At 45.6% G+C, this 13,353-nt stretch overlaps 1 protein-coding gene across 1 annotated transcript in view; it reads left to right on the top strand.

The window, feature by feature from the left end:
• The first annotated feature begins 1,043 nt into the window (after nucleotides 1–1,043).
• Nucleotides 1,044–13,353, top strand: part of LOC148148634 (putative G protein-coupled receptor 139) — a 32,542-nt gene continuing 20,232 nt past the window's right edge. Inside the window, exon 1 of the mRNA XM_087992352.1 lies at nucleotides 1,044–1,090. Within this exon, the coding sequence (XP_087848478.1) occupies nucleotides 1,044–1,090 (47 nt within the window). The remainder of the gene's footprint in view (nucleotides 1,091–13,353) is intronic.

Genomic DNA, 13,353 nt, shown 5'->3' with positions numbered 1-13,353 from the left:
CCCCTCCATACAGTCTCCTATATACCTCCATACAGTCCTCAATATCCCTTTCTACAGTTCTCTTTACACCTCCACTCAGTTCCCCATAAACCTCCATACAGCCCTCTACATCCCTCCATGTGGTCTCCGAGAGATGTCCATGTAGTGGAAGCAGGGAGGTGATGGCGTCAGGGTATTATCACAAGACTATCAATCCAGAAATTCAACCAATGTCTGGGGACCTAGGTTTGAATGCTATCACGGCAGATGATAGAATTTGAATTCTATTGAAAGCTCTGCAATTAAGAACATACTGACGACCATGGCAAAACCCATTTGGTTCACTAATGCCAGACTAGTTTGGTTTTGGCAGTCTGGTTATTCACTGAAAGCAGTCAGGCAGTTGGCAAGCTGCTGGATCCAAAGGAGCAGGCCCATGCTGATCTACCTCTCTCTCTGACATCTCTCCTGGAAGTCTCTGTGTTTGATTTTACCTTGTGTGCCAAGTGGGAGTGTTGCAAATATTTGGAACAGCATCATTAAGTTGGGAAAATTTGTTGGATTTTCAGATACGCTAAAGTATTTGTTATTCTGTTCTCCTTTGCATGTATTTCATTTAGTAATCTTGTAAAAAAAAATCTGTTTTATTCAAAACTACGTGGTTTGATCAACTGCATTGCTCCTGGAATATCCGCATTACATCTCCCATAAACAATGAGCAAAGTTAGGTTCTGGGTTACTTTCTGGCCTGGCTCATATCACTTACCAATCTGCTGGCTGCAGAAGCTTCTGCCCATGACAATATAAGGAAGAATGATCACCGTACAGTCCTTAAGGGGACAAAGTCCCACTTTCACATTGAGAATAACCTCCATCATGTTATCACCATGCGAAATGAGACAGACTTCAAACAGATCGAACAACTCAAGACTTGGCATCCATGATGCTATGTGGGCCATCAAGAGCAGCACAAATAGTGACCTCATTGCCCAGCACGTCCCGCACCCAACCATGACCATCAAGCCAGGGGATCAACCCTGGTTTAATGGAGAGTGCAGGAGAACATGCCAGGAACAACACCAGGCACAGCTGAAGATGAGGTGTCCACCTGGTAAAGCCACCAAACTGGACTACTTGCATGCCAATCAGCATAAACAGCAAGTGATAGACAGAGCCAAGTGATCCCACAATCAACGGATCAGATCTGAGCTCTATAGTCCTGCCACATCCAGGTGTGAATGGTGGTGGACAATTCAACAACTCACTGGAGAAGGAGACTCTACAAACATTCCCATCCTGACGATGGAAGATTCCAGCTCATCAGTGCAAAAGGTAAGAATGAGGCGTTTGCAGGGATCTTCAGTTAGAAGTGCTGAGTGAATGATCCATCTCACCCTCCTCCAATAGGCCCCAGCCTTACAGATACCAGTCTTCAGCCAATTCAATTCACTCCACTCTGGACACTGCAATGGCTATAGGCCGTGACAACATTCCAGCAATAATACTGAAGACATGCCTTCGAGAAATTGTTGCTCCCCGAGCCAAGCTGGTCCAGTACAGTTACAACACCGGCATCCACCCAACAATGTGGAAAAATACCCAGATATATCCTGTACATATTTAGCAGGACAAATCCAACCCGGCCAATTACCGTCCCATCAGTCTATTCTCGGTCACCAGTAAAGTGATGGAAGGTGACATCAGCCGTGCTATTGAGCTGCTCCTGCTCAGCTATAACCTGCTCAGTGACGCCCAGTTTGGGTTCCACCAGGACCACCCAGCTCCTGACCTCATTACAGCCTTGGTTCAAACATGGACAAAAGAGCTGAGTTCCAGAGGGAAGGGGAGAGTGACAGCCTGTGACATCAAGGCCATTTGGACCAAGTGTGGCATCAAGGGGTCCAAGCAAAACGGGAATCAATGGGGGACAAACTCTCCGGTGGTTGGAGTCAGACCAGACACAGAGGAAGATGGTTGTGGTTGTTGGAGGTCAGTCATCTCAGCTTCAGAACATCTTTGTAGGAGTTCCTCAGTTAGTGACATTATCATAAGCACCCTCCCTCCATCATAAGGTTAGAAGTGGGATGTTCACCAATGATTTCACAATGTTCAGCATCATTCACGACTCTTTAGATACTGAAGCAGTCCATGTTCAAATGCAACAAGATCTGGACAATGTCCATGCGTGGGTGAACAGTGGCAAGTAACATTCGCAGCACACACGTGCCAGACTAAGACCATCACCAATAAGATACAATCTAACCACTGTTCCTTGAATTTCAATGGTGTTACCATCAGGGAATCCCGCAATGTCAACCTCCTGGGGGTTTAACATTTACCAGAAATTCCACTGAGCTCACCACATAAACACAATGACTACAAGAGTAGGTCAGAGGCTAGGTATACCACGGTGAGTAAACCACCTCCTGACTCCCCAAAGCCTGTCCACCATCTTAAAGTCACAAGTCAGGAGTGAGATGGAATACTCCCCACCCACCTGGATGGGTGCAGCCCCAACAATACTCAAGAAGCTGTGCACCATCCAGGACAAAGCAGACCTCTTCATTGGCACCACATCCACAAGCATCCATTCCCTCCATCTCTGACGCTCAGTCGTAGCAGTGTGTAGTATTTACAAAACGCAAAGTAGAAAATCACCAAAGATCATCAGACAGCACCTTCCAAACACACAATACCACCAGCTTCAAGTTCTACACCAAGCCCATCACCATCCTAACTTCGAAATATATCACCGTTCCTTAACTGTCACTGAGTCACAATCCTGGAATTCCCTCCCTAATGGCATGGTGAGTTAAACCACAGCAGGTGGACTGCAGCGGTTCAAGAAGGTGACTCACCACCACCTTCTCAAGGGGAAACTAGGGACAGGCAATAAATACTGGCCCAGCCAGTGACGTCCAGATGCCATCAATGAATAAACAATGTCCTTCAAACACCTCCGTGCTGTCCTCTATCCGAATTCATTACCCTACACTGTGTGATACTCTGACTAGTGACATGGTGAATGCCTGTCACTCTGCACTGGACTCTGAGATAAAGCTGACAGCCCACAAGTAAACACAAAGTGAATGAGCCTTTAGAAAGTTAGCTCAGAGCCAGATGATGCATCCTATGTCGCTGCATGAAATGTGCCCATGCCCCTGACTGTGAACCAACCTGGCAGAAGCAGGTACGGCATCATTGTCTCTGAGCTCCACAGTGAAGGGTGAGTTAATCTGAAAGCAGCCAGAATGATGTAGTGAGGCTGGGGTTTGGTGATGCCCACACACACCGACAAAGTGTGGGAGAGGACAGTGTTGATGGAGCATGCAGTGGAATGGTGCTGATGGTGGAGATGGATGAAGACCTGGAGAAGCAAACAGTGAGCTCCTGCCTTCAGGTAACTGCCCAGGCTTTCCTGTTGGGAACTGGCACCATCTGGTTTCCATAGGAACTGAAGGAAGGATTAGAATCTCCATCGAAATGAGGCAAGACCAGCTCCTAATGAGATAGAACGGCATGAAAATGAAGTGGTCACCCCTCACTAGTGAGATTCTGAATTCGCTGTTTAAACCAGAAAGGGCGAAATTAGAAATACTTTTCACAACAAAATCTAATGCTTTCATTCTTGCCATACTTCCCCAAATTTCTTGTCTTTGCTATTATCACTCAAGGCAGCATAAAATGTAACTCTATAAGAATTATAAACAATGTTCTTTTTAATCTACTTACAGGTTTGAGGATCCCACGGTGGCTCAGGCCTGAGTATTTTCAAAGCTGGTCATCCTGTAGGACCGAGGGAAGACCAATTGTCTTCCCAAAGGACCCACGTGGACACCTGGAGCCATGATCTGACCCCTGACCCCGCAGCGTCCTGATCTCGACCCAGAATGGAATCGGCCCTGTCAACTATGTGACCCCGAGGAGCCCCAACCAGCCTTGGCCCACTCCCAGATGCCACGACTGCTCCACCCCGAGGAGGGCCTGCCCGACCAGAACCAACTCAACTTCTCTCCAGGAGCAGCAAACTCAATCCACTAACTCCTGGAACTGTCCAGAAAGCTGCAAAGAAATGGGAGAAACCTGCTGGCCTGAAGTTGAGGTTGAAACAACATGGTTTCAATACCCTACTCCCCAGGATACCCCTCACAAATATGCAGGCTATCAAAAACAAAATGGCTGAACTCAGATCCGGACTTACCTACCGGAGGGAACTCAGAGGCTGTTGTGTGCTCAGGATCACAGAGACGTGGCTCACTCCTGCCATTCCTGACTGCTCCCTACAAGGTGACGCGTTCTCCAAACACCACATGGACCACACAAAGACCTCAGGGAAGGATAATGCAGGTGGGCTAAGCCTCTGCGTAGTCAGATCTAATGACCCTGATAAGCCATTACTCTCCTTGACTTAGAATACCTTGCAGTAAAATGCCGTCCCAACTACCTTCCGTGAGAGTTCACCTCCACCATCCTGACAGCAGTCTACATCCCACCCCATGCGGATGTGAAGAATGCCCTGGATGAAGTTTACACCGCCATAAACATTCTGAGACAAAATTCCCCGAGGCCTTACTCATCGTGGCGGTGACTTCAACTGATCCAACCTCAAGAGGGCTCTGCCAAAGTCCCACCAACACATCTCCTGCTCCCACTAAAGGACCCAACGTCCTGGACCAGTGTAACACAACCATCAAACACACCGACCGCTCCCCCCCCTGCAGCACACATCGGAAAATCAGATCACAGCGCTGTGTCCCATGTCCCAGCTTACAAGCAGAAACTAAAGCAGGAGGATCCTTCACAGAAAGAAATACATTGTTGGTCCGAGGCAGTGGAAGAGCATCTCCAGGATTGGTTGGAATCAGTGAATTGGATTATACTCAAGTGCTCAGCAGAAATTCTGGACAAATACACCACCACCGTCACGGAGGACATCAGCAAATCCATGGAGGACTGTGTGCCAAAGTCACTCCGGGTGTTGCGCAAATGGGAACCGTAGATAGACTGGGAAATCCACTCCCTCCTGAAAACCGTCAAGCAGCATTCAGGTCAGCATTCATCAGGTCAGTATTCATCAGGTCAGTATTCATCAGGTCAGCTTCATCAGGTCAGTATTCATCAGGTCAGTATTCATCAGGTCAGCATTCATCAGGTCAGCATTCATCAGGTCAGTATTCATCAGGTCAGCATTCACCAGGTCAGCTTCATCAGGTCAGTATTCATCAGGTCAGTATTCATCAGGTCAGCATTCACCAGGTCAGCTTCATCAGGTCAGTATTCATCAGGTCAGTATTCATCAGGTCAGCATTCACCAGGTCAGCTTCATCAGGTCAGTATTCATCAGGTCAGTATTCATCAGGTCAGCATTCACCAGGTCAGCTTCATCAGGTCAGTATTCAGCAGGTCAGCATTCATCAGGTCAGTGTTCATCAGGTCAGTATTCACCAGGTCAGCGTTCATCAGGTCAGCGTTCATCAGGTCAGCATTCACCAGGTCAGCTTCATCAGGTCAGTATTCATCAGGTCAGTATTCATCAGGTCAGCATTCACCAGGGCAGCTTCATCAGGTCAGTATTCATCAGGTCAGCATTCATCAGGTCAGTGTTCATCAGGTCAGTATTCATCAGGTCAGCGTTCATCAGGTCAGCGTTCATCAGGTCAGCATTCCCCAGGTCAGCTTCATCAGGTCAGTATTCATCAGGTCGGCATTCATCAGGTCAGTGTTCATCAGGTCAGTATTCATCAGGTCAGCATTCAACAGGTCAGCTTCATCAGGTCAGTATTCATCAGGTCAGTATTCATCAGGTCAGCATTCATCATGTCAGTATTCATCAGGTCAGTGTTCATCAGGTCAGTATTCATCAGGTCAGTATTCATCAGGTCAGCGTTCATCAGGTCAGCGTTCAACAGGTCAGTATTCATCAGGTCAATATTCATCAGGTCAGTGTTCATCAGGCCAGTATTCATCAGGTCAGCATTCAACAGGTCAGCTTCATCAGGTCAGTATTCATCAGGTCAGTATTCATCAGGTCAGTGTTCATCAGGTCAGTATTCATCAGGTCAGCATTCATCAGGTCAGCTTTCATCAGGTCAGTATTCATTCAGGTCAGTATTCATCAGGTCAGTGTTCATCAGGTCAGTATTCATCAGGTCAGCATTCATCAGGTCAGCGTTCATCATGTCAGTATTCATCAGGTCAGTGTTCATCAGGTCAGTATTCATCAGGTCAGCTTCATCAGGTCAGTATTCATCAGGTCAGCATTCATTAGGTCAGCATTCATCATGTCAGTATTCATCAGGTCAGTGTTCATCAGGTCAGTATTCATCAGGTCAGCGTTCATCAGGTCAGTATTCATCAGGTCAGCATTCATCAGGTCAGCATTCATCATGTCAGTATTCATCAGGTCAGTATTCATCAGGTCAGTATTCATCAGGTCAGCATTCACCAGGTCAGCATTCATCATGTCAGTATTCATCAGGTCAGTGTTCATCAGGTTAGTATTCATCAGGTCAGCATTCATCAGGTCAGCATTCATCAGATCAGTATTCATCAGGTCAGCATTCACCAGGTCAGCTTCATCAGGTCAGTATTCATCAGGTCAGTATTCATCAGGTCAGCATTCACCAGGTCAGCTTCATCAGGTCAGTATTCATCAGGTCAGCATTCATCAGGTCAGTATTCATCAGGTCAGTATTCATCAGGTCAGCATTCACCAGGTCAGCTTCATCAGGTCAGTATTCATCAGGTCAGTATTCATCAGGTCAGCATTCACCAGGTCAGCTTCATCAGGTCAGTATTCATCAGGTCAGCATTCATCAGGTCAGTGTTCATCAGGTCAGTATTCACCAGGTCAGCGTTCATCAGGTCAGCGTTCATCAGGTCAGCATTCACCAGGTCAGCTTCATCAGGTCAGTATTCATCAGGTCAGTATTCATCAGGTCAGCATTCATCAGGTCAGCGTTCATCAGGTCAGCATTCACCAGGTCAGCTTCATCAGGTCAGTATTCATCAGGTCAGTATTCATCAGGTCAGCTTTCATCAGGTCAGCGTTCATCAGGTCAGTATTCAGCAGGTCAGTATTCATCAGGTCAGTGTTCATCAGGTCAGTATTCATCAGGTCAGCATTCAACAGGTCAGCTTCATCAGGTCAGTATTCATCAGGTCAGTATTCATCAGGTCAGTGTTCATCAGGTTAGTATTCATCAGGTCAGCATTCATCAGGTCAGCGTTCATCATGTCAGTATTCATCAGGTCAGTATTCATCAGGTCAGCATTCATTAGGTCAGCATTCATCATGTCAGTATTCATCAGGTCAGTGTTCATCAGGTCAGTATTCATCAGGTCAGCGTTCATCAGGTCAGTATTCATCAGGTCAGCATTCATCAGGTCAGCATTCATCATGTCAGTATTCATCAGGTCAGTATTCATCAGGTCAGCATTCATCAGGTCAGCGTTCATCAGGTCAGTATTCATCAGGTCAGCATTCATCAGGTCAGCATTCATCATGTCAGTATTCATCAGGTCAGTGTTCATCAGGTTAGTATTCATCAGGTCAGCATTCATCAGGTCAGCATTCATCAGGTCAGTATTCATCAGGTCAGCATTCACCAGGTCAGCTTCATCAGGTCCGTATTCATCAGGTCAGTATTCATCAGGTCAGCATTCACCAGGTCAGCTTCATCAGGTCAGTATTCATCAGGTCAGCATTCATCAGGTCAGTATTCATCAGGTCAGTATTCATCAGGTCAGCATTCACCAGGTCAGCTTCATCAGGTCAGTATTCATCAGGTCAGTATTCATCAGTTCAGCATTCACCAGGTCAGCTTCATCAGGTCAGTATTCAGCAGGTCAGCATTCATCAGGTCAGCATTCATCAGGTCACCATTCATCAGGTCAGTATTCATCAGGTCAGCGTTCATCAGGTCAGTATTCATCAGGTCAGCATTCATCAGGTCAGCATTCATCATGTCAGTATTCATCAGGTCAGTATTCATCAGGTCAGCATTCATCAGGTCAGCGTTCATCAGGTCAGTATTCATCAGGTCAGCATTCATCAGGTCAGCATTCATCATGTCAGTATTCATCAGGTCAGTGTTCATCAGGTTAGTATTCATCAGGTCAGCATTCATCAGGTCAGCATTCATCAGGTCAGTATTCATCAGGTCAGCATTCACCAGGTCAGCTTCATCAGGTCCGTATTCATCAGGTCAGTATTCATCAGGTCAGCATTCACCAGGTCAGCTTCATCAGGTCAGTATTCATCAGGTCAGCATTCATCAGGTCAGTATTCATCAGGTCAGTATTCATCAGGTCAGCATTCACCAGGTCAGCTTCATCAGGTCAGTATTCATCAGGTCAGTATTCATCAGTTCAGCATTCACCAGGTCAGCTTCATCAGGTCAGTATTCAGCAGGTCAGCATTCATCAGGTCAGCATTCATCAGGTCACCATTCATCATGTCAGTATTCATCAGGTCAGTGTTCATCAGGTCAGTATTCATCAGGTCAGCATTCATCAGGTCAGCGTTCATCAGGTCAGTATTCATCAGGTCAGCATTCATCAGGTCAGCATTCATCATGTCAGTCTTCATCAGGTCAGTGTTCATCAGGTTAGTATTCATCAGGTCAGCATTCATCAGGTCAGCGTTCATCAAGTCAGTATTCATCAGGTCAACATTTATCAGGTTAGCTTCATCAGGTCAGCTTTCATTCAGGTCAGTATTCATCAGGTCAGCATTCATCAGGTCAGCGTTCATCAGGTCAGTATTCATCAGGTCAGCATTCATCAGGTCAGCTTACATCATGTCAGTATTCATCAGGTCAGCTTCATCAGGTCAGCATTCATCAGGTCAGTATTCATCAGGTCAGCATTCATCAGGTCAGCTTCATCAGGTCAGCATTCATCAGGTCAGTATTCATCAGGTCAGCATTCCCCAGGTCAGCTTCATCAGGTCAGTATTCATCAGGTCAGTATTCATCAGGTCAGCTTCATCAGGTCAGTATTCATCAGGTCAGCATTCATCAGGTCAGCGTTCATCAGGTCAGTATTCAGCAGGTCAGTATTCATCAGGTCAGTGTTCATCAGGTCAGTATTCATCAGGTCAGCATTCAACAGGTCAGCTTCATCAGGTCAGTATTCATCAGGTCAGTATTCATCAGGTCAGTGTTCATCAGGTTAGTATTCATCAGGTCAGCATTCATCAGGTCAGCATTCATCAGGTCAGCATTCATTAGGTCAGCATTCATCATGTCAGTATTCATCAGGTCAGCATTCACCAGGTCAGCTTCATCAGGTCAGTATTCATCAGGTCAGCATTCATCAGGTCAGTATTCATCAGGTCAGTATTCATCAGGTCAGCATTCACCAGGTCAGCTTCATCAGGTCAGTATTCAGCAGGTCAGCATTCATCAGGTCAGCATTCATCAGGTCACCATTCATCATGTCAGTATTCATCAGGTCAGTGTTCATCAGGTCAGTATTCATCAGGTCAGCATTCATCAGGTCAGCGTTCATCAGGTCAGTATTCATCAGGTCAGCATTCATCAGGTCAGCATTCATCATGTCAGTCTTCATCAGGTCAGTGTTCATCAGGTTAGTATTCATCAGGTCAGCATTCATCAGGTCAGCGTTCATCAGGTCAGTATTCATCAGGTCAACATTTATCAGGTTAGCTTCATCAGGTCAGCTTTCATTCAGGTCAGTATTCATCAGGTCAGCAGTCATCAGGTCAGCGTTCATCAGGTCAGTATTCATCAGGTCAGCATTCATCAGGTCAGCTTACATCATGTCAGTATTCATCAGGTCAGCTTCATCAGGTCAGCATTCATCAGGTCAGTATTCATCAGGTCAGCATTCATCAGGTCAGCTTCATCAGGTCAGCATTCATCAGGTCAGTATTCATCAGGTCAGCATTCCCCAGGTCAGCTTCATCAGGTCAGTATTCATCAGGTCAGTATTCATCAGGTCAGCATTCATCAGGTCAGCGTTCATCAGGTCAGTATTCATCAGGTCAGCATTCATCAGGTCAGCATTCATCAGGTCAGCATTCATCAGGTCAGTATTCATCAGGTCAGTATTCATCAGGTCAGCTTTCATCAGGTCAGCATTCATTCAGGTCAGCATTCATCAGGTCAGCATTCATCAGGTCAGTATTCATCAGGTCAGCTTTCATCAGGTCAGCATTCATCAGGTCAGCATTCATCAGGTCAGTATTCATCAGGTCAGCTTTCATCAGGTCAGCATTCATCAGGTCAGTATTCATCAGGTCAGCATTCATCAGGTCAGCTTTCATCAGGTCAGTATTCATCAGGTCAACATTTATCAGGTCAGATTCATCAGGTCAGCAATCATCAGGTCATCATTCATCAGGTCAGCTTTCATCAGGTCAGCATTCATCAGGTCAGTATTCATCAGGTCAGTATTCATCAGGTCAGCATTCATCAGATCAGCATTCATCAGGTCAGTATTCATCAGGTCAGCATTCATTCAGGTCTGTAGTCATCAGGTCAGCTTCATCAGGTCAGTATTCATCAGGTCAGTATTCATCAGGTCAGTATTCATCAGGTCAGCTTTCATCAGGTCAGCATTCATCAGGTCAGTATTCATCAGGTCAACATTTATCAGGTCAGCATTCATTCAGGTCAGCATTCATCAGGTCAGTATTCATCAGGTCAGCATTCATCAGGTCAGCTTTCATCAGGTCAGTATTCATCAGGTCAACATTCATCAGGTCAGCTTCATCAGGTCAGCATTCATCAGGTCAGCATTCATTCAGGTCAGCATTCATCAGGTCAGTATTCATCAGGTCAGCATTCATCAGGTCAGTATTCATCAGGTCAGTATTCATCAGGTCAGCTTTCATCAGGTCAGCATTCATCAGGTCAGCATTCATCAGGTCAGCTTTCATCAGGTCAGTATTCATCAGGACAGCATTCATTCAGGTCAGCATTCATCAGGTCAGTATTCATCAGGTCAGTATTCATCAGGTCAGTATTCATCAGGTCAGCATTCATTCAGGTCAGCTTCATCAGGTCAGTATTCATCAGGTCAGCATTCATCAGGTCAGTATTCATCAGGTCAGCATTCATCAGGTCAGCTTTCATCAGGTCAGTATTCATCAGGTCAACATTTATCAGGTCAGCTTCATCAGGTCAGCATTCATCAGGTCAGCATTCATCAGGTCAGCTTTCATCAGGTCAGTATTCATCAGGTCAACATTTATCAGGTCAGCTTCATCAGGTCAGTATTCATCAGGTCAGCATTCATCAGGTCAGCATTCATTCAGGTCAAAATTTATCAGGTCAGCTTCATCAGGTCAGTATTCATCAGGTCAGCATTCATCAGGTCAGTATTCATCAGGTCAGCATTCATCAGGTCAGCATTCGTCAGGTCAGTATTCATCAGGTCAGCATTCATCAGGTCAGCATTCATCAGGTCAGTATTCATCAGGACAGCATTCATTCAGGTCAGCATTCATCAGGTCAGTATTCATCAGGTCAGTATTCATCAGGTCAGCATTCATCAGGTCAGTATTCATCAGGTCAGCATTCATCAGGTCAGCTTTCATCAGGTCAGTATTCATCAGGTCAACATTTATCAGGTCAGCTTCATCAGGTCAGCATTCATCAGGTCAGCATTCATCAGGTCAGTATTCATCAGGTCAGTATTCATCAGGTCAGCATTCATCAGGTCAGTATTCATCAGGACAGCATTCATTCAGGTCAGCATTCATCAGGTCAGTATTCATCATGTCAGTATTCATCAGGACAGCATTCATCAGGTCAGCATTCATCAGGTCAGTATTCATCATGTCAGTATTCATCAGGTCAGCATTCATTCTGGTCAGCTTCATCAGGTCAGTATTCATCAGGTCAGCATTCATCAGGTCAGTATTCATCAGGTCAGTATTCATCAGGTCAGCTTTCATCAGGTCACTATTCATCAGGTCAATATTTATCAGGTCAGCATCATCAGGTCAGCATTCATCAGGTCAGCATTCATCAGGTCAGTATTTATCAGGTCAGTATTCATCAGGTCAGCATTCATCAGGTCAGCATTCATCAGGTCAGCATTCATCAGGTCAGCGTTCATCAGGTCAGTATTCATCAGGTCAGCATTCATCATGTCAGCTTTTATCAGGTCAGCATTCATCAGGTCAGCTTTCATCAGGTCACCATTGATCATGTCAGCTTTCATCAGGTCAGTATTCATCAGGTCAGTATTCATCAGGTCAGCTTTCATCAGGTCAGCATTCATCAGGTCAGTATTCATCAGGTCAGCTTTCATCAGGTCAGCATTCATCAGGTCAGTATTCATCATGTCAGTATTCATCAGGTCAGCTTTCATCAGGTCAGCATTCATCAGGTCAGTATTCATCAGGTCAGTATTCATCAGGTTAATATTCATCAGGTCAGCATTCATCATGTCAGCATTCATCAGGTCAGCATTCATCAGGTCAGATTCATCAGGTCAGCATTCATCAGGTCAGCTTTCATCAGGTCAGCATTCATCAGGTCAGTATTCATCAGGGCAATATTCATCAGGTCAGCATTCATCAGGTCAGTGTTCATCAGGTCAGCATTCATCAGGTAAACATTCATCAGGACAGCATTCATCAGGTCAGTATACATCAGGTCAGCATTCATCAGGTCAGCTTCATCAGGTCAGTATTCATCAGGTCAGTATTCATCAGATCAGCATTCATCAGGTCAGTATTCATCAGGTCAGTATTCATCAGGTCAGCGTTCATCAGGTCAGCGTTCATCAGGTCAGCATTCCCCAGGTCAGCTTCATCAGGTCAGTATTCATCAGGTCGGCATTCATCAGGTCAGTGTTCATCAGGTCAGTATTCATCAGGTCAGCATTCAACAGGTCAGCTTCATCAGGTCAGTATTCATCAGGTCAGTATTCATCAGGTCAGCATTCATCATGTCAGTATTCATCAGGTCAGTGTTCATCAGGTCAGTATTCATCAGGTCAGTATTCATCAGGTCAGCGTTCATCAGGTCAGCGTTCAACAGGTCAGTATTCATCAGGTCAATATTCATCAGGTCAGTGTTCATCAGGCCAGTATTCATCAGGTCAGCATTCAACAGGTCAGCTTCATCAGGTCAGTATTCATCAGGTCAGTATTCATCAGGTCAGTGTTCATCAGGTCAGTATTCATCAGGTCAGCATTCATCAGGTCAGCTTTCATCAGGTCAGTATTCATTCAGGTCAGTATTCATCAGGTCAGTGTTCATCAGGTCAGTATTCATCAGGTCAGCATTCATCAGGTCAGCGTTCATCATGTCAGTATTCATCAGGTCAGTGTTCATCAGGTCAGTATTCATCAGGTCAGCTTCATCAGGTCAGTATTCATCAGGTCAGCATTCA

The sequence above is a fragment of the Chiloscyllium plagiosum genome, unplaced genomic scaffold (assembly GCF_037043375.1).
Source record: "Chiloscyllium plagiosum isolate Xiang-an unplaced genomic scaffold, Cpla_swu_hap1 HiC_scaffold_12, whole genome shotgun sequence".
Taxonomy (NCBI): Eukaryota; Metazoa; Chordata; class Chondrichthyes; order Orectolobiformes; family Hemiscylliidae; genus Chiloscyllium; species Chiloscyllium plagiosum.
This window is presented reverse-complemented; position numbering and strand designations above follow the sequence as displayed.